This window comes from Leptonychotes weddellii, chromosome 6 (genome assembly GCF_054177405.1).
Source record: "Leptonychotes weddellii isolate Sample4059 chromosome 6, ASM5417740v2, whole genome shotgun sequence".
Classification (NCBI taxonomy): Eukaryota; Metazoa; Chordata; class Mammalia; order Carnivora; family Phocidae; genus Leptonychotes; species Leptonychotes weddellii.
Genome location: NC_138374.1, coordinates 47,388,756 through 47,407,889, shown reverse-complemented (window position 1 = coordinate 47,407,889; position 19,134 = coordinate 47,388,756). Strand labels below are relative to the sequence as shown.

General features: G+C 41.7%; 1 protein-coding gene across 2 annotated transcripts in view; it reads left to right on the top strand.

Moving 5' to 3' along the window:
* Positions 1-19,134, top strand: part of VCL (vinculin) — a 112,028-nt gene that overhangs the window by 80,778 nt on the left and 12,116 nt on the right. For both annotated transcript variants that reach the window (XM_006733451.3, XM_006733452.3), the window contains exons 9-16: positions 3,125-3,278; positions 3,980-4,155; positions 7,334-7,524; positions 9,114-9,313; positions 10,438-10,566; positions 14,929-15,078; positions 16,717-16,825; positions 17,948-18,250. In XM_006733451.3, coding sequence (XP_006733514.1) covers positions 3,125-3,278; positions 3,980-4,155; positions 7,334-7,524; positions 9,114-9,313; positions 10,438-10,566; positions 14,929-15,078; positions 16,717-16,825; positions 17,948-18,250 — 1,412 coding nt within the window. The remainder of the gene's footprint in view (positions 1-3,124; positions 3,279-3,979; positions 4,156-7,333; positions 7,525-9,113; positions 9,314-10,437; positions 10,567-14,928; positions 15,079-16,716; positions 16,826-17,947; positions 18,251-19,134) is intronic.

Sequence of the window (19,134 nt, the reverse complement as noted above, 5' to 3'; positions counted from 1 at the left end):
AAATCTAACCAAAGAGGCAAAGAATCCGTACTCAGAAAACTATAAAATACTCATGAAAGAAATTGAGGAAGACACAAAGAAATGGAAAAACGTTCCATGCTCATGGATTGGAAGAACAAATATTGTGAAGATGTCCATGCTACCTAGAGCAATCTACACATTAATGTAATCCCTAGCAAAATACCATCAACTTTTTTCAAAGAAATGGAACAAATAATCCTAAAATTTGTATGGAACCAGAAAAGACCCCAAATAGCCAGAGGAATGTTGAAAAAGAAAAGCAAAGCTGGTGGCATCACAATTCCGGACTTCCAGCTCTATTACAAAGCTGTCATCATCAAGACAGCATGGTACTGGCACAAAAACAGACACATAGATCAATGGAACAGAACAGAGAGCCCAAGAAATGGACGCTCAACTCTATGGTCAACTAATCTTTGACAAAGCAGGAAAAAATGTCCAAAGGAAAAAAGATAGTCTCTTCAACAAATGGTGTTGGGATAATTGGACAGCCACATGCAGAAGAATGAAACTGGACCATTTCTTTACACTACAGACAAAAATAGACTCCAAATGGTTGAAAGACCTAAATGTGAGGCAGGAGTCCCTCAAAATCCTAAAGGAGAACACAGGCAGCAACCTCTTCGACCTCAGCCACGGCAGCTTCTTCCTAGAAACATCGCCAAAGGCAAGGGAAGCAAGGGCAAAAATGAACTATTGGTACTTCATCAAGATAAAAAGTTTTTGCACAGCAAAAGAAACAGTCAACAAAACCAAAAGACAACCAACAGAATGGGAGAAGATATTTGCAAGTGTCATATCAGATAAATTAGGGCTAGTATCCAAAATCTATAAAGAACTTATCAAACTCAACACCCAAAGAACAAATAATCCAATCAAGAAATTGGCAGAAGACATGAACTGACATTTTTCCAAAGAAGACATCCAAATGGCCAATAGACACATGAAAAAGTGCTCAACATTGCTCAGCATCAGGGAAATCCAAATCAAAACCTCAGTGAGATACCACCTTACACCAGTCAGAATGGCTAAAATTAACAAGTCAGGAAATGATAGATGTTGGCGGGGATGCAGAGAAAGGGGAACCCTCCTACACTGTTGGTGGGAATGCAAGCTGGTGCAGCCACTCTGGAAAACAGTATGGAGGTTCCTCAGAAAGTTGAAGATAGAGCTGCCCTACGACCCAGCAATTGCATTACTGGGTATTTACCCCAAAGATACAAATGTAGTGATCCGAAGGGGTACATGCACCCCGAAGATGTGGTATACATATATACGATGGAATATTATGCAGTCATCAAAAGGAATGAAATCTTGCCATTTGCAATGACGTGGTTGGAACTGGAGGATATTATGCTGAGCAAAATAAGTCAATCAGAGAAAGACCTGTATCATATGATCTCACTGATATGAGGAATTCTTAATCTCAGGAAACAAACAGGGTTGCTGGAGTGGTGGGGGATGGGAGGGTTGGGGTGGCTGGGTGATAGACACTGGGGAGGGTATGTGCTATGGTGAGTGCTGTGAATTGTGTAAGACTGTTGAATCACAGACCTGTACCTCTGAAACAAATAATACATTATATGTTAAAAAAAAAAAAAAGGAAGAAGATAGCAGGACGGGAAAAATGAAGAGGGGAGAAATCGGAGGGGGAGACGAATCATGAGAGATTATGGACTCTGAGAAACAAACTGAGGGTTCTAAAGGGGAGGGGGATGGGGGGATGGGTTAGCCTGGTGATGGGTATTAAAGAGGGCCCGTACTGCATGGAGCACTGGTTGTTATACGCAAACAATGAATCATGGAACACTACATCAAAAACTAATGATGTAATGTATGGTGATTAACATAACATTAAAAAAAAAAAAGTTGCCACCCCATCGTGGGGAGTTTACCAGGCTGAGTGAATTAAAAAATCTGAGCTTGCGAAAAGGTGGCAAATCTTACTTTTTTTTTTTTTTTAAAGATTTTATTTATTTATTTGAGAGAGAGAATGAGAGAGAGAGCACATGAGAGGGGGGAGGATCAGAGGGAGAAGCAGACCCCCTGCTGAGCAAGGAGCCCGATATGGGACTCGATCCCGGGACTCCAGGATCATGACCTGAGCCGAAGGCAGTTGCTTAACCAACTGAGCCACCCAGGCGCCCCGGCAAATCTTACTTTGTTATGACTTGGAAAGTCTCTTAAAAAGAGAAAACAAGTGTCTAATAATGCACATCATTTTTAGTAGCCTACCACTTCTGAGAGAGGAAAATAGTAAAACTAGTTCTTCAGGAATTTGATTAAAAAAAAAAAAAAAACCCAGTTTCTTGTCAACAGTGCTTTTTTCCCGTCCGTACCAACTGGTTTTGATATTTATAGATTGCATAGGAGTGGAAGGTAGACATTTAAGATTCTTATTAGGTTTATTATAATAATAATGACAGTTCAATAACAGTAGTAGTTATATATTTGTATTGCTTTATTGCCATAGTGTTTTCAAGTTTATCCTTTTGCTTGAAGCCACTGTTGGGTAAGCAGGGCAAGTATTGTTACCTACCCACTCCTCATTTTATAAGTTAGAAAGCTGAAGCCCATTGTAAACAAGGTTCACAGGTCCCAAGAGTAAGGATTTGAACACAGATCTGCTTGGTCCTAGCGTGGTGTGCTTTCAATAACACTGTGCATGCTACCTCCTGAAACATTTTCAGTGTATACTTGCCCATAAATAAGACAATCTAATGGGATTTTTTTCCCCTAAAGCACACATTACTATGGTAACAAATCCTCCATAGCAAGAAGATCACAAGCACATTTTCCCCCTGAAGTTCAGACTTGATTATGTAATCACTATCAAGAGGAGAATCATTATTAACAAAATTTGCAGGCTGGTCTTTAAAGTGGTTATGCCATTCCAGGAAGCTAATGCATATTTTTAAAAGCAAAAGGAGAAAGTAGATGGTTTGGGTATTTTGCTTTATTTCTGTGTTTTCTTGTGCTATCCCAGATGTACTGGAGGAAAGGAAAAAGACAAGCATGTTAACAGAAATGACGTGTTTGTGCATCTTATGATATCTTGCCAGTAAGTATTTGAGAGAGTACTGACAACATCTGTTTTGAGCAGAGGACAAGGGACCTCACCGGTGGCCATGCAGAAAGCCCAGCAGGTGTCGCAGGGTCTGGACGTGCTCACAGCAAAAGTGGAAAATGCAGCCCGCAAGCTGGAAGCTATGACCAACTCCAAGCAGAGCATTGCCAAGAAGATTGATGCTGCTCAGGTAGTAATGATGTTTTTCAGGTGGGAAGTAAAAGACAAATATTCCATAACTATTCTTCATCTCTGTCTTTCTGTCTCTCTCATTTACTGTGGGTGGATAACGGGTGTTTCTAAGTGATGACTGATTCCCAGCAATTACCAGGGTTAACACCTCTCCTCCCACCATAGGTTTAGACTTAGACTCATGTTTATCTATATTTTGAAATAGAGATCTTAATTTGAATACTCTGGTTAGTTAAAAGGAAGTACTCTGAGTACCAAGAGAATACTACTAGTTCCTGGTATAGATCACAGTATATAAAAACTGTTCTTCATCTTAGAATTCCCAACTATGTTTGGTCATAACAGTGTTAAAGGATTAAAGTTTTCTGATGCTACTCTCCTATAAAATGATTTTCAAGCTTTTCACAGAGAAACACAAATGCTTGAGAAGTTGAATTAATAAGGTGTGATTAAGTCAAAGATAAGATAAAGCTTGTGAAAATACTCTAACGGGAATGAAAAAAATCACTTAATCAATGAAGGATTGATTCAGTTTTACCTGAGCTAAGAACCTATGTAAAACAATAAGAATCAGCATTGTAAAAGATCACTGGTGTGCCTTGTGATTACTTTTGAAATCTTTCTGATGGCCTTGTTGAGTTTAGAGAAATGTGGTTTATGAGATCTCAGTTTGCTTTTTTTCTGTTTCTGTGTGTGTAGAATTGGCTTGCAGATCCAAATGGTGGACCAGAAGGAGAAGAACAGATCCGAGGGGCTTTGGCTGAAGCCCGGAAAATAGCAGAATTATGTGATGATCCTAAAGAGAGAGATGACATTCTACGTTCTCTTGGGGAAATATCTGCTCTGACTTCTAAATTGGCAGATCTCCGGAGACAGTATGTATTTAATTTCTGATATTGCCCTTTAATCTCTCTTTTCTCCCCCAGGCACATAGATAGTTGAATGCTGTAGGTTAAATGCACGTATGATGCTCTTCCACTGTATTCTCGTTGATTCTGTGTGACATGGCTAGGTCAGATACTACTTGTATTTTATTATTGACATAACTGAGGTTTAATGATTTATTGCTGATCACATGGTTTTAAATGAATACATTTAGGATGCTAAGAACTCCTTTTTTGAGATCTACTTTTTAATTTCTTTTTTTTAAAGATTTTATTTATTTATTTGACAGAGACACAGTGAGAGAGGGAACACAAGCAGGGGGAGCGGGAGTGGGAGAGGGAGAAGCAGTCTTCCCGCGGAGCAGGGAGCCTGATGCGGGGCTCGATCCCAGGACCCTGGGACCATGACCTGAGCCGAAGGCAGACGCTTAACGACTGAGCCACCCAGGCGCCCCTACTTTTTAATTTCTAAGCTAGAAGTTTTCCGGCTACGTCATGTTTGTGGCATAACCGTTTCCCAGGCATATGAGGAAAATAATTTTTGTGGCTATCTAAGAAAAGATTCTGTGGAGGGGAGTGGAGGGGGGCACAAGAAGACGCTTTCTTCTTTCCCCAGCAAGGTTATTTCTTATGTAACAATTATAAAAGATCCTTAAATACACTGTCCTCACCACAGCTGCTGCTTTTAAAGACTTTCATGGCATCTACTTTGATTATATAGAAAAGAGGTGTTGCTTTGTTCTTTTGATTGATATGTTTCTCTCTTAAACAAACTGCAGCACATGCCAAAAGGACATTAAAAAAGAGTACAACGTCAGGAGTAAAAGTTGCTTCTTGCCCACCTCAGTCCTCCAGCCACTTCTCCAGGGGTAACCGTAGTCAAGTATTTTGTGAGATTTGGCTTTTCGTTTAACTTGCATATTTCATTTCCTGTTCTTCCATGGGAGAGTACCTAACCTTTTTTCAGTGACTGGTACCTTGGAGTTCTTTCAAGCCTTACATTGACCAAGAGGACATTGTTGGTTAAGAAGGCACATCCCTGCCTAGCTGGGACTGTGAAATAGGAGATGGGTGGGAGCAGAATAGATATACATTAGGCAGGAGGTTGTGATGGAGACCAACTTAAATAACAGCTCAAGTTTGATTATATACCAAGCTTGATCATTTGGGGATCACTGTTTTATACCCCAAAACCTTAAATTGTTTAGGTGGAGAAAATAAATAACCTGACAATTAGGAAATTTAAAATATAATGTCTATACAGTTAGGTCTGTGTTCATTACTACTAACCCATTTGTATAATCTGTTTACATTCTTATTAGTTTAAAAATACTCGAAACAGAAAACTGTTTTAAAGACTGTAACACAATTCCATATACATATCAGGTACTCATTAATGTTTCGTAGTGATGAAGAGAGAATTGATGGTAATGGTGTTAAGGGCAAACCTCCCTGTGTGGTCACATGCCATCATTACTTATTGCTATTACATATACATATACATAGCTTTCTGGTACCAGGAGAGCCATGACCAGAGCCACGGTAAATACCTTCTTTGTCCAGCTTTATAATGGAGAAGGTATAGAAATTTAAAGTCACAAAGGAGTTCTTAAGAGAGTATCTAAATTAGTCATTCTGGCATGTAGACTAATATTTTCATTTTTATTGGTGAGACAGAGAAGACTAGCCTGAAGTTCTCTCTAAGTGGACTTGAGGTGTAAAATGCATCAGACTTTGTATGTTCATAATGGTTAGAATCTGAAGTCTTTGGAGTGGGATTTTGGGGGCAGTAATCTCCCTTTGTGATATATAGTGTGGTTTTCTTTTTATTTCTGTGTTGATGTTCTTGTTCAAGTTTTTTGGTTGCAAGGAACTAACTCAAGTAAAAAGTGGAAGTTTATTAGAAATATGTAGAGGTATCTAATGGAACTTAATTGTTTGAAGTATGACCAGGTCTGGTGGCAGCTCTCAGCTCCTCCCTCCATCTCTTAGTAGCTGTATGGTATGCTGTCTGCTGCACTGTGTGTGTTGATATTGTTTATTTGGGTTCTTCGTCTAGCTTTGACCTTCCATGTCCCAAGCTTAGTATGACTTTCTAGTTGCAGATCCACCACTAGTTGACTATGCAGTGTTTTTGAACTATGGACCAAGGACAGCCTACCCTAGAATCAACCTGGGAAGGTTGTAAAAAATGTATACCCTGGACCCCACACCAACATACTTAATCAGAATCTCTTGATGGTGGATTTAACAATCTGCATTTAAAACTAAGATCCCAGGTGACTTTTATGCACACAGGAAGTAGGTGCCCATTGTGGCCATGTTGTCTTTGAGTTAGATAACCAGTTCAATCAGTTATGGCAAGGACTGGAGAATTACTTGATAGCAATGTAAGTATCTAAGAGTGAGGACTCGGAGGTCAGACACAGTGCCTGGGTTTGAATCCTGAGTCCACCAAAGGAAGTGATAGGACCTTTTAGCACCTCAGTTTTGTTTGAGTAACGGGGATAATACTGGTATACCTCATAGGGTTGTTGTGAGGATTAAATAATATAAGAGTATTTGCAATAGTACCTGTCAGAGTTGGGACTCAAAAGACTGTACTCCTGGGTGCCTGGATGGCTCAGTGGGTTAAGTGTCTGCCTTCGGCTCAGGTCATGATCTCAGGGTCCTGGGATCGAGCCCCGAGCCAGGCTCCCTGCTCAGCGGGGTGTCTGCTTCTTCTCCCTCTCCCTACCACCCCCTTTCAGCCTCCACTCCTGCTCTCTCTCTCTCAAAAAAGATTGTACTACTACTAGTTCTCTACAATTAGTTCTATAATTGCTTCAACTACTGTTACACAACATACATGGCTGCTTGGGTCCACCTAGTTCCTGAGGGAACTAGCATTTTCCACGATGGCTGGCTGAACTCAGCTAACCAAATGGTTGAACTTGATTGAGGTAGACTGACAAACTCATATTTAATGTTTTAACTGGGATAATGCAATCCGAATTTAAATTATTAATTTCTTATTTTAGTGCCAAATAAACCACTCTCCTTCCAAACTAAGCTAATAAGAATTGTTAGCAATTTGTCATCTCATTAGCATTTGTATAGCAATTCAGACCATCTCAGTGTAAATGTGTCTGTGACAGGATGGCTTTTTTCTTTTTTTTTTTCTCTTCAGGGGCAAAGGAGATTCCCCAGAGGCCCGAGCATTGGCCAAACAGGTGGCCACAGCTCTGCAGAACTTGCAGACCAAAACCAATAGAGCTGTGGCCAACAGCAGGCCCGCCAAGGCAGCTGTCCACCTGGAGGGCAAGATTGAGCAAGCACAGCGGTGGATTGATAATCCCACAGTGGATGATCGGGGAGTTGGTAAGGCCATAAGTGCATGTACCCTCATTAAACTGGTCTCAGTGAAAATGAGCAAGTTGTTGATAGAGATCTTGTTCATCTGTAATTAGATGCAGAAGGGGTTCTTCAGTGACTGGTGAGTAAGTCATTCTACAGCGGGACTCCATTTCCAAGTGTAGCCAATATGATTCCTGTGATTTAATCAAGAAGAATTAGCAAATAAATGGTTTTGCTGTGGGCAAATAGAAAGGTCCTCAGGTTGGAATTGAAACTTTGAACTAATTATTTCCAGTCTGTGTATACTTCCATTCTATTGTATTTCGATTACAGTCCTTGGAAAATACCCAGTTAAATGTAATTTTTTGAAAATAAGTAAGAGGGAGGCACTTAGCTACCGAGGTGATTTTCATTAGCGAGGGCTCCTGCATCACACAGTCACCCGTAGCATTGATAACCTAGAATTTTTATTTTAGGGAGATTTTAGGGATGAATCTGTAAGAATGTAGGTCATTTTATGATAGCAAACCAGCTGAAGCTGAAAGATTTATTTACTTCATTTACTGTACTTGATGGATAAAAAGATAAATTTTTAAATTGGTGATTCCCAGTGTTGGGGAATCAGGCAGATGTATAATTTACTGGGGGAGGAATAAATTGGTATAAACATTCTGAACAGCAATTTACTGTTACGTGTTAAGAGCTTTAAAAAAGCCGATACTCATTGACTTAGCAATTTGACTTAGAGGCATTTATTATAAGAAATAATTAGACATTTTCTAAGGAGTCACACATAAGAATGTATATAAACAGCGTAAATGTTTAATAATAAATAAATGATCAGTAATTGTAGTTAATATGATAAAATATTACATAGATTTTTAGATCATGATTTTTTTAAGAATATTCAGTGATATGGAAAAATGCTCCCCTTAAATAAAAAAAGCGAGGCATAAAAGTTAATGTAAAGTGTGATCTCAATTTTGTAAAAGAGAAATGTGTATTTGTATAGGAATGTGCGATACAGTAAAAAAGACTGGAAGATTTGCAATAACGTGTATCTGGATCTAGAGGGTATAATGCTAAGTGAAATATGTCAATCAGAGAAAGACAAATACCATATGATTTCACTCATGTGTAGAATTTAAAAAACAAACGAACAAAGAAATTGAGACAAACCAAAAAAAACCAGACTTAACCATAGAGAACAAATTGATGGTTACCAGAGGGGAGGTTGGTGGGGGGGATGGGTGAAACAGGTGAAGGGGATTAAGAGTACACGTAACAGTGATGAGCACTGAGTAATGTATAGAATTGTCGAATCACTGTATTGTACACCTGAAACTGATAAAACACTGTGAACTATACTGGAATTAAAATTAAATAAATAAATACTAGTAGAATAATTTTTCAAAAGACAGGAAGGAAATGTTCAACTGTATCAGTCTCTGAGGATTATGGGTGGATAACCCATTCTTATTTATGCTTTTCTGAATCTCCTAAATTTTTCTATTGTTAGGGGCAAAAACCAACAACACAGTAGTTTAGCACAATGGCACTGCAGTTGCCTTCTCTGGGTCTGTGTGAGTTACAGTGTTTTCCTCTGGATCTAGGTCAGGCTGCCATCCGGGGGCTTGTGGCTGAAGGGCATCGTCTGGCTAATGTCATGATGGGGCCGTATCGCCAAGATCTTCTTGCAAAGTGTGACCGCGTGGACCAGCTGACGGCCCAGCTGGCTGACCTGGCTGCCAGAGGGGAAGGAGAGAGTCCTCAGGCGAGAGCCCTTGCCTCTCAGCTCCAAGACTCCTTAAAGGTACAACTTTGGAGCACATATCACGACATTTCTCTGCTTATTGTTATTGACAGACTAGGGAGAGAGGGAGATTTTTAAAATACATAATTTCTTGAGAGTAGGGAAAGTGAAGAGTGGATCGAGGAGGATATAAGGAAGTCCAGACTTTATTAGGAGAAAGCTCATCTGTGTTTGACGACAGCTGAAGTTTTTCAAGTTTCAGTCCAGTGGGAACACTTCCGTGATATTTGCTCTACCAGGTGTCACCTGTACTTCTTTATTTGGTCCATATTTTTCTTAACATGGACTCCCTTTTTAAACTTAAGTGGATCTATTTAAAAGAAAACTTTGTAATAATCTTGAAATCATGAGCTTGATGAGCTAGTTATATTTTTCCTAGTATTCTTTAAAAGAAAACGTGTAATTATTAAAATCAGAACACTGGCCTACCTAACACCTAAAATCATCTCAGGTATCCATGAGCCACCCACCTTGAGACACAATGGGAGTGACCGACACTTCTTTGTGTAAATCCAGAAAACTTAGGTTGGACTAATAGGAGCCTTTTCATGAATTCTAAGAATCCTCTTGAGACCCATCTTAAGAAATGGATACGTAGACTGGTTACCAAAGTTTTTCTAGAAATTTAACTGAAAAAACATGTATCCAAAAAAATTCCCATCCTTAAATTCATTACTCTTAATGTGAGAAAATGCTTAGAAATTTGGCACTGCATCCACCAAACGATCCTTACCGTTTCTATGGTCATGATTATCAGGCTCCTCCAGCATTGGGAGTGGTGAGGAACTCTTTCATTTCAGTCTTCTTAGGGTTCTCTCTCTTGAATCTCAGTATCATTTCTTAGAAGCCAAGAAAGGAAGTAAGATTTCTTGTTTGGGTGGAGCAGTCTCCAGGGAAATGTGGGTCCTGTCTTAGCCTCCCTCCCACAGGCTGATCTCTTGAGGGTGGGATTCATCTCTTACACCTGCTCCATGCTGGCTTAGTACTTTGTACGTAGTTGATAGTACATACTTACTGAATGAAAGAGCACATGAATGGATGAATGTGTCACTGACGTGAGGACATTGGCAGATGTGCTTTTTGGACATTTTTGGTAATTTTTATTCATAAACAATGTTTTTAAGGATCTGAAAGCCCGGATGCAGGAGGCGATGACTCAGGAGGTGTCAGATGTTTTCAGCGATACCACAACTCCCATCAAGCTGTTGGCGGTGGCGGCCACTGCGCCTCCTGATGCTCCCAGTAGGGAGGAAGTGGGTATCTGAGGTCTTTCATTTCTTCTGTTGGCCAGACGTGTGTGTGTACACACACACACACACACATTTATATCTATTTATATATTTGTAAAGGTAAAATGTGATTTCTGTGTGCATGGGGGGCAGTGGTTGGGAAATTGTGGACGAAGGGTGGAAGGGCAGGGGAGGGAAGGCCTTGTCCCCTCTTCCTCAGTCACCAGGTGTATCAGTCAGGAGTGTCTGTAGGACTTGTCTTTAGTCATAAGCTGTAGAAGACCTGCCTCTCAGAGACAAAAGCCACTGGGTTTTCTTTTTATTGTATAAAAAGAAACATGGAGATAGGTAGCCCTTGAGACCATGAGAGCTGCCATGTCTGGGATTTTCTTGGTCTTTTCCTGATGGTGTGAGACCGGCTGTTACAACCCCACGCATCATGTTCAGGACGGTAAGAAATGAGGGATAGGGCACTCCATTCCCAACTGTCCCTTTTATTAGGACATTTTATTCTCAACAGAGAAGTCAGGGCAGTCCTTTTAAATGATTTGATGTCATTCTTCTACTCAACTCCTTCCATCGACTCCTTTCTGTCCCCGAGAGAAGCCAGAGTCCTTACAATGATGGTAAAGCCAGTGATGTGCTTAGGGCAGCACTCCAGGAAAAAAGTCTAAAACCCAGAAAGCCCTGGTTTGTCATGTTTATTTATTTCCCTGATGTTAATATTCCCGTGGTGGCTGTCTCCACGTGGGGTCACTGAACGCAGACTTGGGAAGAGACGGGCACATTTGGCTCTGAGGGGCTGGTGGGAGTTGTGACCTCGGCTTCAGCTCACCACTGCATCTGGTTCGCTCGGGTCCTACCACCCTCACCCCTCACGTGCCTCGGTCTACACTGACCGCCTTGTGCTGTGTTCCCAGTCGGCCCCGTTTATGCTTACCGCGTTCTAACCTTGCGGCCGTTGTGCTTGTTCTCTCTGATCCTCCCATAGAGAATTATTTGTATTATTCATTCCCTTTCGTCAGTGCCTACTGAAATGTCACTTTTGGGTTACTGCCTAAGATACAAGCTCTCCCCCCACCCCAGGGATTTCCTAATCTCCATATCCGACTTATCTCCTCAGCATTTTTCAACATTTGACATGTTTACCTCAGTTCTTGTTTGTCTCTCTCCCTCCCATTATTAGCATGAAAGGCCATGCAGGCGAGGAGTTTGTTTTGTCCTACTTTATTCCCAGTTCTTTTTTAAGATTTTATTTATTTATTTGAGAGTGGGTGAGAGAGAGAGAGAGAGCAAGCGAGAGCATGAGGGGGGAGTTGCACAGGAAGAGGGAGAAGCAGACTCCTCGCTGAGCAGGGAGCCTAATGCGGGACTTGATCCCAGGACCCTGGGATCATGACCTGAGTCGAAGGCAGATGCTTAACCGACTGAGCCACCCAGGCGCCCCTTTATTCCCAGTTCTTTTTAAAAAAATTTTATTTTTTTTTAATTCAAATTCAATTAGCCAACATATAGAACATCATTAGTTTCAGATGTAGAGTTCAGTAATTCATCAGTTGCATATAATACCCAGTGCTCCTCACATCACATGCCCTTCTTAATGCCCGTCACCCAGTTACCCCATCCCCCACCCCCCTCCCCTCCAGCAGCCCTCAGTTTCTTTCCCATAGTTAAGAGTCTCTCATGGTTTGTCTCCCTCTCTGATTTCTTCCCATTCCATTTCCCCCCCTTCCCCTATGATCCTCTGCAGTGTTTCTTATATTCCTCATATGAGTGAAATCATATGATAATTGTCTTTCTCTGATTGACTTATTTCACTTAGCATAATACCCTCCAGTTCCATCCACGTTGATACAAATGGTACAATTTCATCCTTTCTGATGGCTGAGTAATATTCCATTGTATGTATATACCACATCGTCTTTATTCATTCATCTGTCAGTGGACATCTCGGCTCAGAAACAGACAAATTAATGGAACAGAACAGAGAACCCAGAAATGGACCTTCAACTAATCTTCGACAAAGCAGGAAAGAATATTCCCAGTTCTTAAAACAATGCCTGGCACATTGTTTTTGCTGAATGTATAAAAGTAAAGGCTTTCCCAGAAATCCTCCAGGAGACGTTTGCTTATGTTTCATAAGCTGCTCCAGCTGTAGAGGAATCTAGGAAAGCAAGTCTTGGCAGCAAAGAAGAAGGGGTTGTTGGGTCAGGCACCTAAGACCAGGTAGAATTGGTGGGTGGAGGTTTGTGTAATTCTTATTAGCTGATGACCCCCATTTCTTTCTCTAGCCTAGGTCATGGAGCGGTTCAGCTCATGGTCCCCTTAGATTAGGATGATTTGCTGTTCTTTTCCTTCCAGAGTTCTCTGAGTTTTAGACTAGTAGATCAAAGTCTCCGCTGGTTCATTGATACGACAGCTTGTGTTGTCCACCTATTCTCTATCGGAAATTTGTGAGTTGCCATTGACTCTTCCCACACCAGTAAATAACTAAAGCAAGCTAATTTGATCTCACAGACAGTTCTTGAATCCTTTACATTTTCCATTCATATTGCTCCAGCTCTCGTTCTGATCCCTGTCCCCTGCTGCCTAAATGACTACACAGCTGTGACTGGACTTTGAATCTGTCACTCGGCCACCAATAAAATAAAAATACAGATTTGACCCTATTTTTACTGCTCAGCCCTTTATCCTTTCTCATAGGATAAAGCCAGAGAGCTAGGATCTGCTCCTGCTACTATCTCTCTATACCTGTTTCCCACAAACCCCTGCCTCTCAGTTCATGCCCCAGCAGTATTTAATTGCTTATAGTTTCCTGCAGACTCTGTCCCTTTCGCCTTTCCATGTCTTGTTCTTTTTGTCTCTAATTATCTTTTCCTTCTTTTTTGGCTAGTTCCTATTTATCCTTTATCCTTTCATCCTTTACTTCCTGGATAGGTTTAAGCGCCTTTCCTTTTGCTCCCAGGATATCAGTGCTTAGCTTTATGATTGTACATAGCACACTCTATTGTAAGTATCTGCTTATGGGCCTTTTGTACATCTCAAGGATGTGAGCTCCTGAGATACAGAAATTGTGCCTTATTCATTTTTGTATCTTCAGCGCCTACTCCGGGGTCTGGCACATAGTAGGTGCTCAGTAATTTTGACTGAGTGATAAGAAAAGTGGGCTGAACAGCCAGTTAAATCAGAGGGAGGAGCAGACAGGGCTGGAACTGGGATGATTAACTAGGGTAAGCGAAAGCCTTGTAGATCCAGAGTGTGGGAGACCAGCGAAGATAAGAAACAAGGACTGAGGCTAGGAGAAGGGGACTAGGAGATCAGAGATTTAGACAGAGATTCTGAGCATTAAATGGCAAGAACCCAGGTGACTGAATGGAAACAAGAAGCCAGTGTGGAGAAAAGACTTGAGTGGGTCAACACAGCACCCTGGCAATGTGATTGGAGCCTGCTCTTGAGCCAGGAGACCTTTAGAGCTTTAGAGGTGGTCTGCCAGGAGCTAGAGCTGGTTTCCGAGTAGGGCAGGCAGACCCTCAGGAGGAGGCAAAGAAGAGGTTGGATCCTGCCAGGCCGGTCCTGACATGCTCTGGGTAGAGTATAAACCTGACCCAGCACTGTTTGGGATGCCTTGTATTTTCAAGCATTGTTACCCAAACAAGTTGACAGGTCTTTTGTCATTTTATCTGAGTTAAATAGTCCCCTTCATTGTATGCAACCTTGCATAGTAACCGCATCAAAGGAAAAGCTAACTTTTTAAAAAATTTGAGAGATGAATGAACAATTTAGTAGATGGTTTTGTATTTGGGGTAATAAAAATCAGCCTTCCTTGCCCTGGTGTCAGGCCTGAGCGTGAGCACCAGCTATCATTTTTCCCATGGAGGTCAGGGGCAGAGTTTTTACAACATTAATGGTAATGGATATGGGAGGGCTGCTGCCTTGAGGAGGGTGGAGTACAGCTTAGGACTGCGGATATTCTTGAGTTTTTCATGTACCCAGCCACCTACCCTGAAGCCTGGAGTGGGCTTGTCTGTCTTCTTCAAACCACAGGATAAGACTTTTGGGAACAGGGATTTTTGAAGTCTTCACATTCTCTGAACTCCTTGTTGCAGACCACACAGCGCTGTGTGTCCTGTCTGCACTTGGTAAGCGTCGGTTGAACAGAAATTCAAGTGTGTGTGCGTAATGCTTATGGCCAAACCTCGGAGGAGATAGAGCAAGGCCAAGACCTGGCAATCGCCAGATTGTTGTCGTATTAACTAGGGTTTGATGTCATCCGTGAAGTCTTTGCTTGAGCAGTTGCTGCCTCTACTTAAAGAGAGAGTTTTTCTTAGGCTTCCTGACTCATTTTATTGAAATAAATTTTCCTAATGTCTTTGTTTTCTCTTCAAGGTATTTGATGAGAGGGCAGCTAACTTTGAGCACCATTCGGGAAGGCTCGGTGCCACGGCGGAGAAGGCAGCTGCTGTTGGAACTGCTAATAAATCCACGGTAGAAGGCATTCAGGCATCAGTAAAGACGGCCCGAGAACTCACACCCCAGGTTGAATTTTGTTCACTCTTCATTGTTTCGATACTCACCATATAGTGTTCAGTAAAGGTCAATTACAGACAGTTTCTATACATTTTTGAACACTTAATGTACATTGTCATGAAAGAAACACACAGTTTCAAAATCATTTTTATAATGTTTCGGTTTTCTACAATGATCATAGATAACTTTTCAGGGTACAAAAACTGGTAAAGCAAACCCTGCTCACACACACCCATACTTAGAGAAATATTTGGATAATCCTGAGAGGTTAGTCTGTTTTGATTGTACAGCTTACACCTTTCCCCACATCTCTTTGAGGATATTTTTAAAAAATCTGGTTGCATTCAGAACTTGTTTTCTTTTTTCTACTTCATTATATAACCAAGTTATAGCCAGTATGCTGTGAACAGTATACTGGAAGAGTGGGGACAGAAGAAAACAAATTGGACAGGAATTAAAGTTCTCATATGTGATAGGTGTTCTTAAAAATACCAGTTCAGCATCATTTAGTGTGATGTTTGCACATTTTTTCCTAATCAAATTATAGAAAATTCATTTTTTAAAAATTGATTTCATTCAGCAGATATGTATTATGTCCCTGTAGTACATCAGGACCCATGCTAGGCTTTACACGCCTGTGATACTGGCTTTGGTGGGAACTTGTAGGAAAGGATGGGGAAAAAACCCCACACCTTTATGGCTTATCTTTTGCCCACGTGGCATGTTAACAAATTAGATTCTCTTGAAAAATCATACATGTCCAACTTCTTCAAAATACTTCCATGAAATATGAACATGTATAACTTTCTTTAAAAATTTCCATAAAACATGGAACATAGAACGTAGGTGTTTCTGTATAAAACTGAGATTCCTAAAAAAGAGAAAAAAAAACTAAAGACACCAGCTATAGCAAGAGTAAGGATTTTGGAGACAGATCTGGACTTGAATCCTCTCTGACCTTGAGTTTCTTCATCTGTAAAATGGAGAGAATTCTTTCCTAATGGATATTTTGGAGGACTAAGAGGATATGTGTATAGCCTGTAACTTACCAAATACTTGGTAAATGTTAGTTCCTTCCCTAACTGCTGTAACTGGTTCACTGGGAGCTTTTGAGCAAGTCACATTTTCTGAGTCTTGGTTTTTGTGTTGTAAAGTTGGAGAAATTACCCGTCCTGTTTCATAGGATTGTTGTGAGGATTCAGTAAGATAATGGATGTGAAAGTACTTTGTTAACTGTAGACAGTTACTTTTTTTTTTATAAATATTCATAAATATCACTTTAAAGGTTTTTTTTTTTTTAAAGGTTTTTTTAGTATTTTTCTTGGTAGTGCTTTTTAAGATGGAAGAGTCTACATCAAGGGTTTAAACATGTCAGTTCTGTGTATGTTCTGAAGTATCAAGTGAATGCCATTTCCTTTGTCATTCTGTTACCTTCTCAAAAATCAGGCTGTGACTATAAAACCTTTTGCACGGGCCCAGTCGGGTGAGCTATTTAGGAGACCAAGTCTCCTGTGTTCTGCCTGCGAAGACTTGCGCATTTTTGGCTTCCTAGCGCCATCTGTAGGTGGAGAGGGGAAAGCTTCGCTGAAGGTTTGTATTCCAGTGGGAGGGTGCCCTGGGGTTTAAAGGTGGTTTTGTCATTGACAGGTTGTCTCGGCTGCTCGCATCTTACTTAGGAATCCTGGAAATCAAGCTGCTTATGAACATTTTGAGACCATGAAGAACCAGTGGATCGATAATGTCGAAAAAATGACAGGTAGAGTTGCGTGCGACGTTCTTACCGTCTAGTCCTTAAGGAATGAGTTCTGAGAAACTCGAGCAGGACCGGTTATGTTACTCAGCTGTAATTGGATGAAGGGACGGTCATGTGCCTGACGGTGTCCTTGGCCCTGATTAAGGCTGCTGAGCAGCAGGGGCTTCTCATTCAAGCCTTGCAACTTTGTTTGAAGAGAGGCTCTTTGAGTCTCTTTTATTTTAATGCTGCCCTCCCTGTGTGATGTTTATTGTTACAGCTCCTATCTTCTCTTTGAATAGCGCCTTTGCTCAGTCTGAACCAGAGTTTGGTTTCAGAGGCTGGGAGGCGGTGTTTGTGGATACAGTAAGTGTCCCTGTCATTTTCGGCGGGTTCACATTTCAGGGAACCACAATAGCTACCATTTAATACAACTTGTCTCAGAGTTTCCTCCAACTTACCAACTACGTAGTTTTTTTAAAAAAAGGAGAAGCCAACCGCCAACAAATGTGTGTCTGTGCAAGTGAGGTGGCACCTCCGAATCTTCTTCACTCTCTGTGGAGGGAGGGATAGGAGAGGAGGGAAGAGATGAGGAACGTGGGCTCCTCGACTTCCCTGCAGAACCTGCCGTGACAGGGTCCCTCGCAGCCAGACATGAAAGTGGAGCTCCTGGGGTGTCGGAAGAGAGGTAACAGAAGCAAGACGCAGGCGGTCAGGTTTATTAGAATCCTCTGCGTGGCTCGTCTTGGGCACGACAAGCTGCCAACAAGCAACAGATGGCTGTGGAGTGAGCCGGGAAGGGAGACCGTGTTATTAGCATAATGTGGAGATGCAGTAAAGGCCGGAGACGCCATCCTCCTGTTGTCGCTGCGATTCCGGCAGGCTGTGGTGGACACGAGAAGGCCAGTGACCACGGTCGGTATGAATCTTGTGAATCTATACGGCCTCCTGGACGACATCTTCACTTTTTTTTTTTTTTGGTCTAAGGTAATCACCTGGAAGCTTTTGATTGTTCAGGAAGGACTTAGAGCTGAGGGAGAGCATTCTGGGTGTTTTACTTTCACGTGAGAACCTTGAGTGGACAAGAGGGTTTTTGGGTCGCTGTTCTTCTAAAATAGAAACAAAATTCCATTTCTGTTCTGACAGGGCTGGTGGACGAAGCTATTGATACCAAATCTCTGTTGGATGCTTCTGAAGAAGCAATTAAAAAAGACCTGGACAAGTGTAAAGTAGCCATGGCCAACATCCAGCCGCAGATGTTGGTCGCCGGGGCAACCAGCATCGCCCGCCGGGCCAACCGTATCCTGCTGGTGGCCAAGAGGGAGGTGGAGAACTCGGAGGATCCCAAGTTCCGTGAGGCTGTGAAGGCCGCCTCTGACGAACTGAGCAAAACCATCTCCCCCATGGTGATGGATGCCAAGGCTGTGGCTGGAAACATTTCTGACCCTGGTAAGCAGTGCCTGGTGTGGTTCACCTCACTTGAGAGGTTACCTCAGGAAGCTGACAGGGCGCCGAGACAACGCGCGCCCACCCTGCCACCACCACATACCGCGTCTGAGAGCAAACACTGCAGATCCTTAGTTTGAGAATGCTAGATTAATCTTTTTATGTCCAAAAAAAAAAAATATGGCACAGACTATTTTCTGCAATATTGGCAGGTTCATTGCAAGTTAGTTGCTCTGGACCAACCTTTCTGTGCTTTCTTCCTGTTGTCTGACTAGACAGCTCCTGGCTCTGTTTAGTCATTATTTTGGAAATTACTCAAAAGAGGCACGAAAACCATTCTATCAGCCATTTAGCTTATGTAACTGGCATAACTTCTCTTCTGCTTTTCTTAAAATGCTTTTTTCTCTGTAAGACATTTTCTGTTTCTGTCAAATCTGGAGGGCTTAAATTGACCTGTAGATCTCCTCAGTGAATATCCTGATCCTACACCAAAGAATCCAGATTTTCTTTAGCTGAATTGGTGAGCATGTTTTCAGTATTACTAAAGATGTTACCACTCCTTTGGTTAGAAACATCTGAATTCCTTCCTGTTCTGAGCATCCAGTGTGTCTAGCCCATGAGTGGAATCCAGGCAGCGTAAGGGAGTGGGAAGGAAGGGCTGCCCTATTCATCCCTAGCCCAGGCAGGATCTTTCCCATATCTTCAACCCACTGTCACTACGGACACGCTCCATTTCCTAATTGGAGTTTCTAGTAGTTTGAGTAGAATTCCTGAATCCCAGGTGACTGGACACTGTAGCCGCGGCAGCTCAACCTAGGGATTAATACACTTAATGCCAAGTTGAGCAGAGGAGTCGGGAGAAAGGTGAGACGTACTCCGGGGGATGT